Source organism: Pollachius pollachius (genome assembly GCF_949987615.1).
Source record: "Pollachius pollachius genome assembly, chromosome: 1".
In the NCBI taxonomy this organism is placed as follows: Eukaryota; Metazoa; Chordata; class Actinopteri; order Gadiformes; family Gadidae; genus Pollachius; species Pollachius pollachius.
This window is the reverse complement of record NC_136934.1, coordinates 49,994,396-50,015,770: the sequence shown is the minus strand read 5'-3', so window position 1 is coordinate 50,015,770 and position 21,375 is coordinate 49,994,396. Positions and strand designations below refer to the sequence as shown.

Below are 21,375 nucleotides of genomic sequence, written 5' to 3'. Positions count from 1 at the left end.
GCTATCAACTGCTGGATTTTTCTAAGACAACTTTTTCCAAGAACATTTAGGACACCTTGTGGACTAAATAACTGAACTTCATCGCTCAGTGTGACCATCGGGACTTCCACCACTGCGTTATGTGTGGTGGGCCAACGTTTTTTTTTGCTGGCCTGGTCAGCAATCAACAAATCCTTGGCTTATGCGGCTGTTTGAGTGGGGCTGTAGTGTCTGGGCCTCGTGGCTAGCCCCAGGACAGCTTGTCCTACAGAACCCATGGAGGGCCGGGGCTGTATCCCGCTCTGTTGGAGCAAAGGGGCATGCATCTATGACCAGCACCCCCTGGCAAGTATGTATTCATTCCACTTTTATGACGTACTACGATAAGAATATCAAATACTTTAACTTTGTCTGAAGTAGATTGGTTTTAGCATGATCAAATTGGTTTGTTTACTTTTGCTGAGGGCCTTTTTATATTAAACAGTTTCCTCAATTGTTTTTTGCCTGGCTTTTAATCTGGATCTCTTCAAACCAATTTGTTCAACTTGGTTTAAGAGTAAACCCTTAATCCATTTATGTATGCCTACAGGGAGGATATCTCTACAGAGCGTTGTGTTTATGCAATACTGGTGTATTGCATAAATGCCACAATGTATTTTTGTCAAATACAGTGTACTACAAACATTATTCCATGAGAGAATAATCAGAATGATATGTTGAATTAATATCATGTTTGTACAGTACTGTAGTAATTAGTGGATGTTTTAGCTGTTGGTTGCCAACCTTACCCATGGTGGCCTATGATATCTGCTGATTTAGTTTCTTTCTCTCTGGCTTTCTGGAACAGACTTGACATGTTTGTGTCAAAATAGCAAATAAACGTCAAAATAGCAAACAAACGTAATAAAACAAAAGACAACATTTACTGCATTCAAACTCCACGCCGTGAAGCTTCTAGCTTCTTCAGATGCCCACTTCAAGCCGAGTGATAGAACACACATAGCAAGGAGGAAAGGAAGGAAGTGGTGCAATGTGGGAGAGGCAAATCAGGATGGAAAGAGCTGGAGGGAACGGAGAGAGAGAGCGAGATGTTGAGGCTTTCCCCCGTGGGGTTGCACTAACCCCCCAGTAACCTAGATACCAGCTAGATACTGCACCTCCACAGGCCTGACGCCAGGGCAGAGCCAGTCTTCAGCAGTTTAACATGCTCAGTGTCAGCCAGAGGAACCCTACGGAGAAAAGGGTAGTCAGGAGGGACATTTGACTGACCCCCTTAACGTGCCCGCTGATTGACATTTGCTGGTGGATCTGATTTGATACTTGGAAGCTTCACAACAATACGATGCAGACTAAGATTTTTAACGGCTGGGGTGGTGTCTCCAAAGGGTTTATTGATGTCATAACAATGCAGTATTGGAACCGGTATTCCCCTGAATTCCTGGCCAGTTGAAGGAATAACAGCCACTAAAGTGGAACCGCAGGCTTGATTGGCTAAAATTAGTTCCAGGTTCTTGGCACCAATAAGAAACTACAATTGTAATAATCACTTTTTCCACAAGTAAAGGTTCAGACCACGTTGTATGATTTCTCTTTTTTTGATTACACTTTAATCTGTTCCATATTTTGGGTGTCTCTTTCATCTTTACTTTTAACAATGCAGTCTACGAATCTAGACTTGGAATGGGATAGTGTTATGACAACTGTGTGGCTCTAAAGTAGTACTACTTCTGTATTAATGGTTCACAATCTAGGCTGCTCAGTTCTTTATGCTTAAGCACTGTATGCATTTAATAGGCTTATAGTAATCTTACAGATTACAGCTCTTCTCTATGCGTGTCTTTGTTTATGTAATGGTGTCGGAGTAAATAGATGGGGTCAAACTTCAAAGCATGGGCAATTATTTTATTCTAGTTAACAGCGTACCGTAAGTACAGTAGATGATAATAGATCAATTTGTATATAAACAGGGAATTAGGCTAAAATAACAGAACACAGCGAGCATCCATGTGCTGCAATGCACGAGTGGCTTCTAAGACATGAAATGCCTTAAAGGTTTTGTTCGAGACAAAGAGTTTGTGATAACCAATCCACAAGATGCAGTGTGATAGTCACAACTCTTAAATCAATGAATCTTCCTTTTCCTACAGTGAATGGCTTTAGATTTGAGAATACTTATAATTAGAAAGTGTGCATGCATGTTTTAACACCAAGATAGTGCTCTGCCACAGTGCCTTGGAATGTTGGTATGCGGTACATTACAGCACACGCTTAGCTGTCATGTGATTTACTTGTGCCTCGTACTATATAATGCCCCAATCCATAATAGCATTACGTAAAATAAGATACTTTACACACCGTGCGTTTCTCAGTATTTTCGGAGTATTAAGAGAACCGTCTTAAGGTTCTATGTATTAAATAACTAATTGTTTGGCAGTCATTAACTAGTATTTACATTTACAGTTGCCTATAAATTAGTCAATAAGCTTGATGTGAAATAACCTATTTCCTTTTAACACAACAGTAAATGGATATTTTTACAGATGAGAATGAGTTTGTTGGTTTAACTGGTTTGTTCAATATTCAACTTATCGTAGAATCACAATTGTAACTGAATATGGGAGTAAATTGGTTTAAACTATCTCCATAACAATATTATTTGATATTATTTAATATTTGTATGACTGTTTGTTATCGATATTACTGCTAATGTAGCCGGTATATAATTACTGACCGTACATTAAGCTTTGCTCAGTTAATGATATTCCATGGGTTAGGATGAAGGCTATGAGGGCAGAAAGGGTAGACTTTCACATGACCTTTACACAGAGGTGAAACCCCACTAGTGGGCCTAAGAGTCAATTAATAACTAGGAACACACACACACACACACACACACACACACACACACACACACACACACACACACACACACACACACACACACACACACACACACACACACACACACACACACACACACACACAGAGAGAGAGAGCCACACAGAGACAAACACAAACACACAGAGACACACGCACGCACACACGCACGCAGACACCCTCTACTATTGTTACAGTGAGTTCCTCTCGCGGGCCGATGCTGAGCTGGGTTTCTGGATATGTAGCACCCCTGTTTCCTCTCCTAGCACGGCTGCGGCGTACGATCCCGTGTGCATGTCGTTTTGCCTTTGAAGGCCTGTCCGTAGGTCACACGGATAAAGCGCTGACTCAGACCCCCCCCACGTGATGGTCTTGGTATTCTGTGCCGCCTTCCTCTCAGTCTGCCTAGCGGGCATCACAGCTATTGCTATGTTGATCAAACTGATCAGAATTTGGTTCAGATCAATATTTAACACCAGGTGCAACACTTGTTACCCTCCGGTACTCATGGGGTAGTAGGTGCTTCATAGCGTAGCATTCTATAATATTTAGTGTGCACGGGATGGGGATATGTAAAGCATGTGGGGAAATAAGCTTTGGGTCTTGGGAGTGTTTTACCATCATGGAATGGGCAGGTAGATGATTACTTTAGGTAGCCTACAATAGTGGGGCCCATCCTTTGACTCGAGGTGTGCCACTTCAATGTCATCAAGACCTCATATGCAAACTGGAAATAAATGTATGAATACACATGCAGTGGTTGAGTAAGTAGTGCCAGTTTCTCGTTTATACACAATTATTACTGCAAGGAGGCCATGGCCAGTGGGGAACAGTGGAAGGAAAAAGGCGGCAATGCTGCTTATGGGTCCCAGTGTGTTTATTTAGTAAACACAAGTTAACACAAAACGTCATTGGAAAACATTACAATGGAAGACATGTGGGAATGCACAAAGCAACAGTGTTTTTTGGAGGACACAGTACTATAGTTACTAACCAACATTTGTGATGTATTTATTTTGAAGTATTTACATTCATCTCTAAAATGAGGACATGTCACCTTAACTTTGAACTCTACAAAAGAAACGCTGAAGAAATTATGTCTAATCATGGTGACGCCTGCGAAATGGAAAGAGTGATTCCTTCCCCAAAAGTGGGTCACACACACCAGTCAAGAAATGACCAAATGCTTGAATATAAATAAATATTGCTGAATGACCGTATTGGAGAACATTAATATGCGCTCCCCCGATGATTCAGCAGAATGGAAAGTGTAGCTTTGTGCCAAGGGGCGGTGATGGAGTTGGCACTTTTGCTTAACATTGGTGGTGCATATCCCAGGTGCTCTGATTCACTGTTTGGGGAGGAAATAGAGAAAGTGTTGAAATGCCAAGATTCTTCTTTGTCGCTATGTTTTGATATATGTTTAATTTATATTTACTGAAACCCCCAAGTTCCAATGTAATATTGCACATCTCACTTTATCTGACATCAGGGGAAGAAAAGATAACCATGATCCCCTTCCATTTGAACTGCTCAAAGTGTTAGGTGACTGATTAATCGATTGTTGAATCGATTGTAAGGACGATTTCTTTTTTAAGAAAATATATTTAAAATATTTTTGGGGTTTTAAAGGTTATGAGTGGGAGATGTGTGTTGTTTATTATGCTTTTGTTAATCATTGTTATTCTTCAAATATAATCCAAACTTAAATTTTTTTTTTATTTTTTTTCAAAATCGCTTAATATCGATAATAGGGTTTGGTTTGAAAAAAATCAGAGATTTTATTTTTAGGCCAAACCGCCAAACCCTGCTCAGACCTCTCGCCCTCCCTCCGACCCTCCAGAATATGACGGCCAGTTAGCCCCAAAGGAGACTCCAAAGTCTGACATGGCGTCGTCCTCCTACCTGGAGACCGGCCGCAACCACTCCGCGGGTTGCGGGGTCAAGTCCCGCCCGGGCGCTGCCGGCGTGGGCACTGGGGGGGGCGGCAGCCCGGCGGGGGGAACGGAGCGGCCCGTGGGGTCCATGGACCGCGTGCTGAAGATCTTCCACTACTTTGAGACCAACAGCGAGCCCTCCACCTGGGCCAGCAACATCAGGCACGGGGACGCCACGGACGTTAGGGTAAGGCACGCACGCACGCACGCACGCACGCACGCACGCACGCACGCACGCACGCAGGCACGCAGGCACGCACGCACGCACGCACGCAGGCACGCACGCACGCACGCACGCACGCACGCACGCACGTAAGCACTCGGTCACTCACTCACTCACTCACTCACTCACTCACTCACTCACTCTACTATCAATAATAAAAGCACACAGATAGAGAGAGTAGTGTGTAACTGAGGCCCGCTTATAATTATGAACTCCCACATGCACAAATACACATTAGCGTCAAGTTTACTACATATCCCATTTAAAATAAGCACTCTTGCATGCTAGATAAAACCCAGTGGTAAAAAATAAGACATTATTTCTGGGTGGCTGGGGTGGGTGAATTAACAAAAAGAGACAGCAGTGGATATTTTATCTACCAGTGAGCAAACCTCTGTGAAATCTATCTGTATCTCTGTGGCTGCTTGCTTTTCCCCAATCGTTTTAAGCGATGATTTATCAGCTGGGTTTTTCGCTTGTTGTAATAGGAGTCCATAAAAATGTTACCACACATATCCAAAACTGCAATTCAGTCTCAAACTGCAAAAAGACTCTCCCATTCGTCAGAAACAGATGAACGAAAGCCACCGCTAAGCATACGGACTGCTGCCTTGCTGAATCTGAATGTTGATATTAAAAGTGCTGTGTGCCACATTGTCAGGAGTGCAATACCCACGTGAAATAACAAATGCATAATTCAATCGAAAAACACGAGACGACAATGTGAGGCGATCCCGTTCACCAAGCGTCGGCTGTGCTCGCAGCCGAACTGGCAGCTCTTTGCAGTGACCGGCGGCGGGGCAGTAGACATCTGCTGCTAATGCATGCTGATGATGTGCAAACAACGTCCACATAGTCCCGGGCAGCGTCGGTGCCCACCCTGTTGGAACAGCTCACAGGGCCGGCTTCATGCATGAATTCCCCTGGCGCGTCTGCAGGGTGTGATCCAGAAGATAGCGGAGATCCACAAGCTGCGCTGTGTGTCTTCGCTGGGTCTCCGCCTCGCGCACCTACGCTCGGACGCCATGCACTGGCTGCACCCCGACCTGGGCGTGTCTCACGTCAGGGAGAAGTACGAGAAACAGCACCCCCAGGAGGAGTGGAGGTATGAAGGCAGCCCTGTGTGTTTGTGTGGGTGTGGTGTGAGGGAGTTTGTTGATGTTTTGTCATTCTCTGAACGGTCTGTCTTTCACATCAACGAATGTCAATGTAGTAGAAAAAAAGACAACAACAGCTGTGCTACTGACTATTTAATCCACTAAATCCACTACGGTCTTCTTATCCGGGACTTTACTGAAAAACGTAGAGTAGAATTACAAAGTAATGGCACGTGCATCTGCCTCATTCTAGTATTTGCTTGTAAAAACCTGGTGTGTGTGTGTGTGTGGCAGTATTTTGAGCCCAGGTTTGGAAAGTATGGTAAATAGTTTTCTTGGAAAGATTTAATGCGACATGAATTTTTCCCTCATTTTGCGCATTTATCATCCATATTAATGAATAAATGCCCCCGGTATCAAAGACGGCTTATGCTAATTCCTGCATTAAAATTCCGCCCTCATACACATCACATATTTGCTGCTGTGAAGATCCACTGTCCCCTAGCTGAACCGTGCACGTCTGTCACATCCGTGACAGTGACAAGGCTAAATGGCTCTGTCAGAGCAATCCCCAGTTGTTATAAAAGGCTTCGTCTTGGGTTTGGAGCTGTCCAAATGAGGGCCATCTGCCAGTCAGCCGGCTGTGGTCTCTGGGAGTTGCTGTATGCTGACGGGGAGGAGACGCGTACGCACCACTGCAGGAGTTGCTAGAACAATGGAGCTGTAGCCCTGAGGGGAAAGGATGGATGGATGGATGGATGGATGGATGTCTCTGTCTCTATCTCGGTTTGTCTCTTGCTCTCTCTCTTTCTCTCTCTGTTTCTGTCTCTGTATTTCTCTCCCTCCCTCTCCCCCTCTGTCTCTATCTCTCTCTCTCTCTGTCTCTGTCTCTCTCTCTATGTCTGTCTTTCTCCCTTTGGTTTCTCTCTCCGTCTCTTGCTCTCACTCTCTCTCTGTCTCTGTCTTTCTCTCTCGGCCTCTCTCTCGGTCTTTCTCTCTTTTGGTTTCTCTCTCTCATTCTCTTGTCTCTCTCTTACTCTCTCTCCATCTCTTGCTCTCTCTCTCTTTGTCTGTCTTTCTCTATTTTGGTTTCTCTCTCTCGTTCTCGGTCTCTCTCTCTCCCTACCTCTTCCTCTTCCTGTCTCTTTCCTTTACTCCAATGCGTACATAAACTCTTTCAAATTGTGTCACCATCTGCATACATTTTTCATCACACACTCCCCCTCACATGCTTCCCTTTTGATCTTCTCACACACATCATTTGGACGTATTCCCCTCCCTCCCATTCTGTTTTCTCACTCTCTCCTCTTTTTATCTCTCGCTCTCTCTCTCGCGCGCTCTCTCGTTTTCTGTCTCTTTCCCATCTATTTCTCTGCCTCTCTTGCTCTCTCTTATCTCTTGCTCTCTCTTTCCCTCTCTTTCTTGTGCGCTTGGAGGGAACACAGAATGTTTAATTCATGCGCTCTGACTGAGCCCTAATTCCCTGTGCTGTGCTATCTAACCGGCCTCGGATAAAGCAGTGACTTGGAGGCTTGGGGCTTTGTAGTGGCAGGATTCTGGTCGTTTAGATACAGCCGTGACAATACATTACCTAACAATACACACTCGTGATATTGTATACGGTCATTCGGCTGTGACGGGCGATTTCATCCTAAACACGGTCGACATGTTTTGTATGTTGCACATAAACATGCTGCCTTCCAGGGGAATACAGACAGAAATGGGCCTCTTTGGCCAGCTCTGACATTTGTATAGTCATGTATTCAAAAATATGCACATTGTGTATGTATCCTATATGTTGTTAGGCACATTGTATGAGATGCATACAAAATAAATAGATTGGAAGTCAGTATTCTAGCTCCCTGACTACACACCTTAGAATAAATGCACATATTCTCCTGGGGAGCATCACGTCTTTGGTGCTACTTGGTATGCTAACGAGCAGCGTAGCTCGCTAGCTGTGGCTTGATGTCTGTGTTAAGGCCCGCAGTAAGCTAGGTAGCATTGGGGAATTGCCTTTTCAAGTCTGATTAATGTGTGTTTACGTTTGTGTATGTTTATTCTGTATTTGGTACGACGTGTGACTGCAATATGTGGTTTCAGGTACGAGTTGCGAATGAGGTACCTCCCCAAAGGCTATCTCAGCCATTTCTCGGAAGACAAACCATCTCTTAACTACCTCTACCACCAGGTGAGCTACCAGTCCCAGCTGTCACTAACTAGATACCCCGACTGCACCGATAGGTGTGCTGTCTGCTTTATAGGATTAGTGGGCTGTGTCATGCTGGCATTTACATTGACTTTCAGGGCATTAGTGCAAAAAGTGGACACTTTTATCTGTATCCAAAGTGACTTACAATAAGTGTGAGCGAGTGATCAGCTCACACGAGTGATCAGCTGACACAAAAAACCTTGAGTTCTGTTCGTTGGAAATATATTTTAAAAGAGTTGTTGGTGATGGAGGCTGCATGTGATATGGAATCAGAGGTGAAAACGATGACAGATGAAAATGTCAAGATTTTTCAAAAACAAATCATGTAAAAAATGACATTATGAATGTTTCAAAGGTGTGTTTACTCTTAGTAAAATCGCTTAAATTGCGGAGATGGGGAAACATTTAAAATATTTAGAGCCGCAGAATTGGGATCCTAACAATCCCTGCGTTATATTGGTGGATGTGTTATTATTATTTCAATTATAGCAACATTATAGCAAAGGTTAAGTGTATGTATCATATTATAAAATTAGATTTTGTGATGCTAAATTTCCAAGAGAAAACCACAGATCAAGTGATTGCATTATTCAATAGGAATATGTTGTTTTTTTTAATAAATGTCATGGAATAAATTTAAATTGAACTATACAGAGGCTATTAACTCTCCAGACTGCATACTATTGGCTGCCTTGGTGTTCCAGTTGTTATGAGCCACCGATCAAGGCGTAGAGGGGAAGTCATGCTGATTCGAGGAAACCTGAGCGTTTTCTCCCCCTACCCTGCAGGTGAAAAGCGACTACATGCACCAGCTGGCCGACCACGTGGATCAAGATGTTGCTTTAAAGCTCGGCTGCTTAGAGATCAGGTTAGATGGCGGTCTTATGAATGACTCAAACACATGTCCACGTCCGTTAGTTTGTGTTCGCCCCACACAGCCGGCCAAAGTAGATGTCTCGGTTCCTCTGTGGTAAACCTTGTGCCACTTCTATGTTTAACCAGGAGGTTCTTCAGAGAGATGCCCGGAAACGCCCTGGATAAAAAGTCAAACTACGAACTTCTTGAGTAAGTTCGGGTTACTATTGAACTGTGTTTTATCACCTGCAGCAAAATGTAACATCTGCTTTTTGTCATATTGCAGTGAAAGGGTAAACCATAGTGGACCATTTTATGTATCTTTGTAAAAGGATTATTCTTGCTTATTCCTTCCTGCAGAAAGGACGTGGGTTTAAGGAGGTTTTTCCCCAAGAGCGTCTTGGAATCTCTCAAGGTAGGATCTGAAGCGAGACAAGGCTTTGGTTGGCTGCAAATCAATGCGTCTCAATTAGGCTTGTCGACTTCCAATAAGCCTTCAGCTTATATTCCAAGGATGCTATGTTTAATGGTCTTCAGAACTGGTTGTGTCCAAAAAAGTAGAGGGCGGGGGGGGGGGGAAAGAACTTCAAACGATAAGAGAAATAAACCACAAACAATGAAATACAACCAAAGTCTTTCCCCATTAATGTTCTCTGAGTGGACGGGATGAAGAAGAAGGATTTTCAAGGTTACACTCTCCTCTGCCTGTGTGCACTGGTCTGAATAATAGATTGGCTGTAATGTATTTGACCATTTCGGTTTGACCTTTCAGTGTCGTTTTCACTGCTTGCCCCCTTTTCCCCGGATTTCTATTCCCACCAACGGACCCTTGAATCCCAATGACCTCACCTTCTTCTGCATCATTCCCAGGCCAAAACGCTGAGGAAACAAATCCAGCAGACCTTCAAGCAGTTCGCCAACCTCAACGACGAGCAGAGCATCCACATGTTCTTTGAGATTCTCTCTCCCATCTACCGCTTCGACAAAGAGTGCTTCAAATGTGCTTTGGGGGTGAGGGAACACAATTCCTCCTTTTCCCTTCTTGGTTATTGGCCAGCTGCCATTGTCGCAAAGAGGCTATAGGGGTCGCAAGGACATACTTTGAAAAGGAAAAATGATGCCACTTAAGTATATGATGCTCCTTATTTCTCCTAGTTTATTCCTAATCACTTTATTTTCCCTCATTTCAGTCTAGCTGGGTCATATCAGTAGAGTTGGCCATCGGCCCAGAAGAAGGAATCAGCTACCTCACAGATAAGGGTTCAATGGTGAGTGTCCATCCATGTTTTGGTTTAGAAAGACCCTCATTGTGTGCTCTATGCTGAGCCGACAAACCAATGTGTTGGGGAAGCCACAGCTGTGTGCACGTGTCCTTGACTCGTTGGTTGCTTAAAGGAACGGCAGAGCTATACCGTCCAGCAATGGTTGTAATGTGGCTTGTGTGAGTGTGTGCACGCACTCTTCATTGGTTTGGTTAAATGCAGAGCTAGGAGTTAGCCGAGCGAGAGAGTTGTCAGGGAAACTTGTGCTCTAGTACACAAAGCAGTGAAGGGATGCTGTCCGGGCGTTCCCAACTGAAATCTCTGAGGCAAACCAAAATGAACACCGAAGCCTCAATATTAAGAGTGTCACAACATCCTGGTTTTAAACTCAAACTAAATTGGCTGAAAGTGGTGTGTGTGTGTGTGTGTGTGTGTGGCTGTGTGTGTGTGTGTGTGTGTGTGTGTGTGTGTGTGTGTGTCTCTCTGTCTGTTTGGTAAATCTCTATGGGGATAAAACAGACCTGATGCAATACCAGAGTTGGCTTCCAAGCCCAGTTGGAAGCCATCCTTGAGGCTGGTTCTGGGCTCTTGGCGGTCACTCGCTCTGCGTCGTCTCTGCGGCACGCATGCGGCTGCATCACTACAGGGCTCTCTGATGTCAGCATCCGCATTCAGCTGGAAATCATTCTGTTCTGATGTATGACGTCGTCGCAAGCATAGCGTGGGATTCGGTGGTGATGCTGCTGCCCTCTACTGGTGACACTGAGCTTGCTTCAATGGCTCGTTTCTAGTCGTGTTGTCCTTTATGTAATGACATTCCTCCATCTATGTCCTGACCTGGACCGGTCAAAACCTAGCCAGGGGTAACCTGGTACTTTAACTCGACCTCCACATCAAACGAACCACGAACCTTATTGTTTCTAACTGTATGCCTGAACACACCCATCTTACTTAATTTTAACTTAATTTATTAATTTCGATATTTCCTTATTAAATAAACTATTCTGGTCTTCCAGAGTGTACCCTAGCTGAAATCCTTTGAAGGTTTTCATTATGATTAAGTTACCATTTTGGTAGTATTTCAAAAGAAATACCGAAATGGTGAAGCAGTTTTGCTTTGTGGATAGCAGGGGCTTTCCTCTCTCTCTCCGTATGACCTCTCTGTGTCTCTCTCCCCCTTTAGCCTACCCACCTCGCTAACTTCACCCAGGTACAGTCCATACAGTACTCTGCCATGGAGGAGAAGGACCGCAAGGGCATGCTGCAGCTAATCGTAGCAGGGGCACCGGAAGTAAACACACAAACGCGCACACATACACAAATGTGTTTCTAACTTGACGACACATTGTTGCTATTTAAGGAGAGGATCGCTTTTCACCTCAGTTCTCCTTTTGTGTGTGTGTGTGTGTGTGTGTGTGTGTGTGTGTGTGTGTGTGTGTGTGTGTGTGTGTGTGTGTGTGTGTGTGTGTGTGTGTGTGTGTGTGTGTGTGTGTCAGCCTCTCATAGTCACCACCACGTCGCTGACCACAGCCGAAAACATGGCAGACCTCATTGACGGCTACTGTCGCCTGGTCTCCTCCCTGTCTCACTCCTTCATCGTCAGGGTCCAAAAAGGTAGGAGACACACACACACACACACACACACACACACACACACACACACACACACACACACACACACACACACACACACACACACACACACACACACACACACACACACACACACCGCTGCACCCTGAACAGTCAACACGCGTAGCAAACTGGTAGAGACATGTGGGGACTATCGGAGATAAGGTCATGCAAGGCGTTTGCGTAAAGGTTTTTTTGTGCTGTGCTGCTGAGTGGTAGTTTTACTACCACTAGTAGTAAAACTACTAGTTACTATTACTAGTTTTACTTCGTTTTACTACAGCTACACTGTAGTAAAACTGCTGGGAATTTCGTCTGTCCCCCTTCTGATTTCTGTGTTGATCCCTATTTCAGAGGGGGACAGAGCGCTACCTTCAATCCCCAACCCCAAGTAAGTAATTAAAGACTTGTTTAAAATAAATGTACATCAAATTATTATTAACAATAATCAATATGTAAAAAAAATTAAAATATGTTTTTGGCCAATTTGCACTAGCCAACAAACGTTCCTTATTATTTCGAGCTGTCAACATGGACAACCGGAAATATGAATGTGTATTAACTAGTTACTGATTTCCTCCTGCAGGGTGTCCAACCATGAGAAGCGCATGGAGAAGCGGATGGACGGAGTGAGGACCAGAGCGGTCTGTGTCTCGGGTAAATACAGAACACACCCCCGTACCGCTCCATCCGTCCAGCCTCGCTCGTGATCCACAGGCGCAGACGTCCACTCTCACTGCACGCCCCCGGTGCATTAGCAGAGGACCGTAGCTGGTTAATGGAGGTAGTCGAGTCAAAGATCAATCCTCGGGCAGTCAACTGTTCCCTAAATCAGCAGTTGGCCATTTAAAAGCCAGCCGTCAGCTTGAGCTGCTGTTAGTTAGCGAGCACCAAACCAGCAGATCTTCATTATAATGTTTCACTTATGATGTTAATTATGGGCACTGACCCGTAATTAACTTAATGATGTACACCTGAGTAGCCCCTATTGTTGCTCCTCTGTAATAAGGGCCAATGTAATCAGATGCTTTAACCGGAAACTACGTGGACCTGCACGGCTATAAAGTCAACAGATGAACTCTGGGTTATTTGCTGCTCTCTGAAGGCGTTGTTTGTTTGTGCGTGCACCATGATAGTAGTGGATTTCATGCTCTTCGCTCTTCCGTAGTCTTCTTCATTCCGGTACGTGTCACTCGAAATACCACGGCCGAAAGATGGTATGTGTTTGTGACACTGATGTTTAAGAATCAATTAAAGGGCTCATATAGTGTGTGTGTGTGTGTGTGTGTGTGTGTGTGTGTGTGTGTGTGTGTGTGTGTGTGTGTGTGTGTGTGTGTGTGTGGTGCGTAGGGCTATTTCCAAATAAAGCTGTGTCTGTTCCAGTAGTGAAGAGCTCTTCTCTGGCCAGATGTCTTAGTGGAGAGACTGACTCACTGTCAACTGACTGTGACAGTCTGGACACAGAATAGGCTCAAAGTCGTTCTTTGTTGAAAACTACTGGGTAATTTATATGCCAGACTAGCAGGGCTTTTTATAAAATCATTGTCTTCCGTTTATCCTATTTTTCTGAATGGAAGGTGAAAGTTATAAATTTATAACGGCCTCACATACACATTCCTAACAATGGAATAGACCCATGCAACATAATTTGTCTGTTAGGGAGAGGGTACTTAAAGCATTATGAAATACTTCCAGTCAAGGATATATAACAATCATCCTCTTCTAGACATATTTCAGTTCTTATTGTACTGAACACATTCCAGTCCATCCACCATAATATTCTAACTAATAATCTCTCTTTTTCTCTCATGCATCAACTCTCAACCCTCTCCCTTCTGTCTGTCATTTGTTGGTGCATGCTGCCACTGCAGGACATACTAGTGGCGACGGTAATTCCAGGAGATGCATTTTCTTGTCCACAGTGATACTTGAATGGCACAGCTTGTGTTCCCTCTTCCTGTCTGATTTGGTGCCCTCTGTTAACTTCACACACCCACTTAAGTGTGTGTGTGTGTGTGTGTGTGTGTATGTGTGTGGCTGTTGAAAAGCTCACTACACACTAGACCACTTTTGTATGTTTGCTGCCATCTAAAGGTCAGGAACCATCCTCATGTTGGCAACTTGCGAGAGAGGATCTGAGAATGTGTTGAGTTTCTTCTGAGAAAGATAAGTGTATTAATAGCCATGAGTAATCCAGTTATAGCCAGCTCCAGGCAACAGTGTGATTATTTTAGTGGCAATGTAAACAGCATAATGGGATTCCACTCATCAGCAACAGTCACAATTGCACTTGAAGAGAACCAATTAATTTTGGTTTTGTTCGGCCTGCGATTGATTCAGACCGGCTTTGCGCTCGGTCTGCCTTTTTAAAGAAGCTGCTTGTTCCGGCTTGTTCCAAGTAATCCAGTGTGATTCCCTGCTCCCTTAGAAGCTTGAAACAGAGAGGAAACTACTAAGTCAGGGCAACTCAATTTAATTTGTATAGCCCTCAAAGGGCATTACAGGCTATATATTTAAACGAGGAAGGAAGAGAAAAGGAAATCTCCCTTAATAAACAAGGAAGAAATCTCGATTTGCAACACAGAGTGGGGGATCCTTCTTTCCAGAAATGGTTAGGACTGCAATGGGTGCCAGAATGCCAAACACTTTTAGTCAGATGAAATTCTGAGTTTGTTTTCAACCTGTGGTAATAATCCTTAAGGTGAGGAAAGGAGACTATTGCATATGCAGGCGGGCGTCCCTGTTATCACATTACTAGAGTGCAAGCCAAACCCTTAATCAGTTTTAGTGTCTTAGAGTGATCAATCATTACTAGGAACCGGGTTATTAATGTCCATGATTATGCTGTCGATCAATAAAAACGCCAAGGTCTACAACTCAGGGATTGTCTCCCTGGCTTAGTCATTACAAATGAATCAAAAATATGAGTATGAATTTTTCTGCCTAGTGGTTGATCCCAACCGGATGGACGCAAGCTCACAAAGGCTGTGTTGTATGTAGTGACACGGACAGATCTCCTGTCTGTGTCTGTCCCTCTCGGCTTATTTGGCTGGCCCCGATGACACTTGTTTCCCTGGCATACTTCCTCTAGCTTGTTTTTCAATTCCTGCAGAGACCGTATTGCTTTGTCCCTACTTCCTGCTTGTCATCTCACTTCCCCCTTTACCCATGATGCTGACCTTCCATCCCTCCCCTTTCTCTGTCTCTTCCCCCTCCCTTCCTCTCTACCTCTCTCTCTGTCACTCTCTCATCCGTACATCCTTCCTGTGACGTCTCTCTCTGACCAAGCACTGACCCTGTGTCGCTGTTGCATTCCGCTTGGTCATGATTCTGGCTTATGCATGTGTGCATGTTTTAGAGTGTGATCACGGCCACAGGCTTCTTTGAAAGGTCCACACAAGTGTGTCGCTCACTCTGTGTCCTTTTTCACCCGGCCGTCTTTTGGTTCCATGCCTCGGGACAGTTGAACGCCTGTTCACAGGACAGTGGTGTCGCACCAGATAGGAGGATGAGTTGATTTGCAAGCGGACTAAGAAATACAAAGATCTACGGCAAATCAGGGGCATGAGAATGTTCAAAAGGGAACTAGGTGTACGTGGTTGATGTTGTTTTTTTAAGATGCTTGGCCTGGCCTTATCGGTTCCCCCCCACCTGCTTCGCAGGCTCAGTGGAAACTGTGAAACGTGGAATTCTGTGTAATCCGATCTTTTTTGCTCTCTCCCTGCCTTTAGAAACAGACGACTACGCTGAGATCATAGATGAAGAGGACACCTACACCATGCCTTCCAGTGAGTCCACACACACACACACACACACACACACACACACACACACACACACACACACACACACACACACACACACACACGTTATCATATCTACCATGGCGTCATGTTGCAGACAGATAGCTGTTGCCTTGGCGATGTGACCGATGAAGTCTGTTTCTTCTTAAACGTTCATGGCTGCTCATGCCTCATATGTAAACCGCAACGCTCATGAGAAAGAGGAAAGCGAGCATGGATGGGGGGGGGGGGGGGGTCTCAATAGACAATTGAACCATTTCATTATTCATGAATCACTATGCGATGGTAGAGACCAGCAGCAGAGGATTCTAGGGATGGAGCTACATTCAGCCACACACTCCACTCAGATAGTTCAGGGGTCCGTCCGCTGCCTCCGCAAGTCACATGACTAGTGGAGTGTTTGAATCGCCCATGGAGACCCCTCCAATGCTGTTCATGTGTCGATGGGAAATGTCACCCAAAACAACCTTATAGTCCATCCTCCTGACCAAACATGGGCATGGCTGCCTTATTTGGATTCAGTGTGTAGTGAGGTCGTTTACAATCAATATCCATCCATATTGATGAAATACACTGATCAACATTGCTGAAAAATGTACATGGCCTGTTTTTATAGTTTGGGATATTCAGTGGTAGAAGACAGAACTCCCGGCTGTTATTTATGGGATTTAGAATGAAAGTGCTGACAGTGGCCGAATGGAGGCCATCTTCAATTCTGTTCCATTGATCTATGAACTGACTGTTAGTTGTTTGTGTTTTATGCTGTTAACCCTTCTCTGCCAGAATACTATGGACTAGAACAAGGTAACGATCAGAGTACGTGGACCTTCTGGTTACATTGTGATGCCAGTTTGATTTGGTGGTTGTGACTATTGTTTTTTATTTCCTTTTTTTTTCGTTTTGCCTGTTCCTGTAAATTACAACTCTCTCTCCTATTTTCTACGTTCCCTCCATATTTCCCCCCCCCCCTTTTTTGTCGATGTGTTGTCGGTCATATGGTGAATACTGTGGTTGTTCCAAAACAAGGGTATTGGTAGGGCCACCTGTTCTGTACCCTCCAAGAGGGACCGCCTCTGTTGTGTGCGAATACAGGATTAAATAGCCACGCACCGTCAAAAACATAGGTACTGTATCACGATTAGGGGCGGCCGCCTTCTGTAATCACTCGGAACAACATATTGAATCGGCAATATGTTGTTTGTATTTTCTGAGCCAAGATCCATGGTCGGTCTTGGTTTAAGCACCAAAGCCAGATCCCATTGGTTCATCTGTGGCCGTCGAAAGGGTGAAAGAACATGTAGAGAAACAGATAAAGCGATAAAAGTGCAACTTCCTTGTGAACCATGTCCATTGTGTGCTTCGGAGCTGTTGTGTGTCCTCGGTCCACGCGGCATGACTGGCTGCCGTTTGCTTTGTGTTAGTGTCGCATGCCGTCAGGATAGTCCTGGCTGATCAACCAAGCTTCCCAGAGCAGGAGAGCCCCGAACCCCATTCTCTTAGATCAGGCCCACAAAATCCACCTGCAAACACATATACTGTATGTTCCATGCCCCTGCTGTTAAGCTTGGTTTAAGTGTGTGTGTGTGTGTGTGTGTGTGTGTGTGTGTGTGTGTGTGTGCGTGTGCGTGTGCGTGTGCGAGTGTGCGTGTGGTGTGTGACCTCTAGTGGCGGGTTCTTGTAATTAAACGTTTTGTGTGTGTGCACCTGTGCCGTTTTCCTCACCCAGCGCGGGACTATGAGATCCTTCGGGACTGCATCGAGCTGGGCCGCTGCATAGGAGAGGGACAGTTTGGGGACGTGCACCAGGGAGTCTACGTCAGCGCGGTAGGCAGATGTTTTTACTCTACGTTCAGATGTACCGAGCTCTCAAAGGTGACATATCACACCACCGGGCGTGAGTGTGATTGGCCGTTTTGAAAATCGGCCTCTTCTGACATCACAAGTGGGCGTGTCCACCTAGATGTGTGACGGATAGATGAGCAACGTTTGCTACCGTCCACTGGGTAGGCTGGTGAACTGATCTATCCAGCATTCATCTAGGCGGACACGCCCACTTGTGATGGTTTGTAACGGCTAATAACAATGGTGGTAAGCCATACCCGGTGGTATAATATGTCACTTTTAACATGGCTTCGCTCCTAACAAAATTCCTATGTTAATATTGTCGGCGTATAACCTTGTTGTTTTTTTTTTTTTTTTGTATTTTGCTGTAAAGTGGATAAGACCAAAACGTCTGCCATGATATTTTCCCATTCCGTTAGCGAGACGATTGCTGCTGGAGCGTTGTCATGGAGACGATGCATACGAGCGACCCAGCGGTCTTGGGTGGCAGTTTGAGAGCTTCTGGAAGTGTCTCTTATCGTGTGTTTGGGTTTGTCCAGGAGAACCCGGCCCTGTCGGTGGCGGTGAAGACGTGTAAGAACTCCACGTCAGACAGCGTCCGGGAGAAGTTCCTCCAGGAAGCATGTGAGTTCCCTGTAGAGCTGGGCGATTAATTGGTTTTTAATCGTAGTTTGAGTTTATGCTCTAGGACAATTTTTTAAAAAAAGAACATCTATTTGCAAAAAAATAAGAAATATCAACTTTTTTTTTGGTTGGAAATAAGTAAAATATCAACATGGCCGCATGCGCTGAAAAAAGTGAGTGTGTAGAGTTTGCTTTAAGTCTGTTGCAACCAAAAGCAGCAGCACAACACATTTATCCCAACATCTTAAACTGAGGCATGCAGCGAAGTGGGAGATGTGTGTTATTTATTTCGCTGTTTTTAATCATTGCTATTCTTCAAATAAAATCCAAACTTAAAAAGATAAATCTTTTCATTGATGGAAAAAAAAAAAACGATTAAAATCGATAATCGGGTTTAGTTTGAAAAAATCAACCTGGTGTCGCGCTGTTGGTTTGTGTGAGTGTGTATCTGTAACACACGTAACACAAATCATTAAGTGTGTCTGTAAGAGCCTTCCATTCCCGCTTGCATATATTTCTCCATTAAGTACATTGAACTGTCAATGTATATCTTTAATGCAATGCCCCAAAAAAGAAAAATCTAATTATGAATACTGATGCACACGCACCAAACCTTACCACCACTAGGGGGAGCAGCCTCCACCTACCCTCAGTTAGATTCAGAGTCCCTGCCATACAACACAAAGGAAAACATGCTGTTGCTCTTGGGCTCGGTGTAACACTTACGTCTTGATCTCCCGGCCTCTTTCTTCCTCGCCCGCCTCTGTCCTCCCCAGTAACCATGCGGCAGTTCGACCACCCCCACATCGTGAAGCTGATGGGCGTGATCACGGACAACCCCGTGTGGATCATCATGGAGCTCTGCACCCTCGGGGAGGTAAGGAGCCCGCCTCCTCCCGTCAGGGCTGGGCTCTGGGGGGGGGGCCTTTGTGTCTCAGTGTTGTCTGCATAAGTGATATTTTGAACCTATTCCCTATCCTCTTTCTCGGTCTCTTTCTCTCTCTCGCTCTGGCTCTCGCTCTGGCTCTTTTTCTCTCGCTCTCGCTCTCTTTCTCTCGCTCTCTTTCTCGCTCTCTCTCTCTCTCTTGCTCTCTCTCTCGCTTTCTCTCTCTCTCTTTCTCTCGCTTTCTTTCTCTCTCTCTTTCTCTCTTTCTCTCTCTCTTGCTCTCTCTTTCTCTCGCTATCTCTTTCTCTCTCTCTCTCTTGCTCTCTCTCTCTCTTGCGCTCTCTCTCTCTCTCTCTCTCTCTCTTGCTCTCTCTTGCTCGCTCTCTTGCTGTCTCTCTCTCTCTCTCTCTCTCTCTCTCTCTCTCTCTCTCGCCCTCTCTCTCGCCCTCTCTCTCGCCCTCTCTCTCTCTCTCTCTCGCCCTCTCTCTCTCTCTCCAGCTGCGGTCCTTCCTGCAGGTGAGGAAGTACAGTCTAGACCTGGCCACTCTCATCCTGTACTCCTACCAGCTCAGTTTAGCCCTGGCCTATCTGGAGAGCAAGCGTTTTGTACACAGGTAAACACACACACACACACACACACACACACACACCTTTTAACAATTGCCTTGCTAAATGAGAGCCAAACCCTCAAACAACTTGATTAGGATACATAGTAGTGATTCGGATTGATCCTGGTCCAAACCTTGCCTTGGATGATGGAGAGCTTAAATGACATAGATGTCAGTTATTGCTTTTATATAAGTGCTGTGGTGTCCATCGAGTGAGATAAAATTCAAACAGACAAACACATTGCATCTTTAATATTGTGTGACTATTGCAGATGGCAGATACCTTCTGTGTTTTGACGCCATTCGGGGATTCTACCACTTTAAGCAGTTTGTTAGACCGAAAGAAAGATACTGATTTGTTTCCTCCTACTGAAACAGTGCTGTTCCTATCTATTCCTCTGTTCCCTTGTTTCTTCCCTTGTTCCTGCTTTCCTTGCCTCCTTCCTCCCTTCGCCTGCTGCAGGGACATCGCAGCGCGGAACGTTCTGGTATCCACGATAGACTGCGTGAAGCTGGGAGACTTCGGTTTGTCCAGATACATGGAGGACAGCTCTTACTACAAAGGTGACGATTCAGCACGCACACACACACACATACTCACACGCAAAATGCACACACCACGCACACGCGCACAACACAAACACACGCGTACAACACAAACACACGCGCACAATACACACACACGCGCACAACACACACACACGCGCGCAATGCACACACACACGTGCACAATGCCCACACACACACACACACGCACACAATGCACACACACACACACGCACAATGCACACACACACGCACAATGCACACACACTGCACACACACGCACTCAATCACAGTCTAAGAGGTAAGCTATTGTGCTATTCTCCTGTCTCCCAGCTTCTAAAGGTAAACTGCCTATTAAATGGATGGCACCAGAGTCCATTAACTTCAGGAGGTTCACGTCGGCCAGTGATGTCTGGATGTTCGGTAAGCTGTTCCCATTTCCCACGGTTTGCATGCAGTAAATACTCCTTTAAAGATGACAATGGCAAGATCTCATATGTAAGATCTCCCCCAATAGTGTGTGTTGCATTAGTCTTACTTTGTGTTGGTGCTGGTGAACGAATCTATATGTCTTTAGCTTGAACTCTTCTGAACCTGCAACGCCCCGGCCTCCTCACTGGTTCTAACGCCCCCCCCCGTCTCCCCCCTGTCTCCCCCGTCCTCAGGCGTGTGCATGTGGGAGATCCTCATGTACGGCATCAAGCCCTTCCAGGGCGTGAAGAACAACGACGTGATTGGCCGGATAGAGAACGGCGAGCGGCTGGCCATGCCCCCCCAGTGCCCGCCCACGCTGTACAGTCTGATGACCAAGTGCTGGTCGTACGACCCCGGCAAGAGGCCGCGCTTCACCGAGCTCAAGGCCCAGCTCAGGTAGGACAAGAAGAAATGTTGTTGTATGTTGCGCGGCAGTAGCTCAGGAGGCTGGTAACCTGAAGGTTGCAGGTTCGATCCCCGGAGCGTCGAGGTGTCCTTGAGCAAGGCAGCTAACCCTA

The 21,375-nt window shown here is 45.3% G+C and overlaps 1 protein-coding gene across 2 annotated transcripts in view; it reads left to right on the top strand.

Annotated features, from left to right (window-relative positions):
• LOC307076579 (focal adhesion kinase 1-like) overlaps positions 1 to 21,375 on the top strand; it is a gene marked incomplete at its 5' end in the record, with an annotated part of 52,125 nt that overhangs the window by 7,480 nt on the left and 23,270 nt on the right. For both annotated transcript variants that reach the window (XM_079737622.1, XM_079737621.1), the window contains 20 exons: positions 4,700 to 4,980; positions 5,955 to 6,121; positions 8,217 to 8,304; positions 9,114 to 9,193; positions 9,328 to 9,390; positions 9,541 to 9,595; positions 10,051 to 10,191; positions 10,371 to 10,448; positions 11,626 to 11,733; positions 11,939 to 12,056; positions 12,429 to 12,465; positions 12,661 to 12,731; positions 15,806 to 15,862; positions 17,604 to 17,701; positions 18,259 to 18,343; positions 19,120 to 19,220; positions 19,728 to 19,843; positions 20,301 to 20,401; positions 20,717 to 20,806; positions 21,049 to 21,253. In XM_079737622.1, the coding sequence (XP_079593748.1) occupies positions 4,744 to 4,980; positions 5,955 to 6,121; positions 8,217 to 8,304; positions 9,114 to 9,193; positions 9,328 to 9,390; positions 9,541 to 9,595; positions 10,051 to 10,191; positions 10,371 to 10,448; positions 11,626 to 11,733; positions 11,939 to 12,056; positions 12,429 to 12,465; positions 12,661 to 12,731; positions 15,806 to 15,862; positions 17,604 to 17,701; positions 18,259 to 18,343; positions 19,120 to 19,220; positions 19,728 to 19,843; positions 20,301 to 20,401; positions 20,717 to 20,806; positions 21,049 to 21,253 (2,096 nt within the window). The remainder of the gene's footprint in view (positions 1 to 4,699; positions 4,981 to 5,954; positions 6,122 to 8,216; positions 8,305 to 9,113; positions 9,194 to 9,327; positions 9,391 to 9,540; positions 9,596 to 10,050; positions 10,192 to 10,370; positions 10,449 to 11,625; positions 11,734 to 11,938; positions 12,057 to 12,428; positions 12,466 to 12,660; positions 12,732 to 15,805; positions 15,863 to 17,603; positions 17,702 to 18,258; positions 18,344 to 19,119; positions 19,221 to 19,727; positions 19,844 to 20,300; positions 20,402 to 20,716; positions 20,807 to 21,048; positions 21,254 to 21,375) is intronic.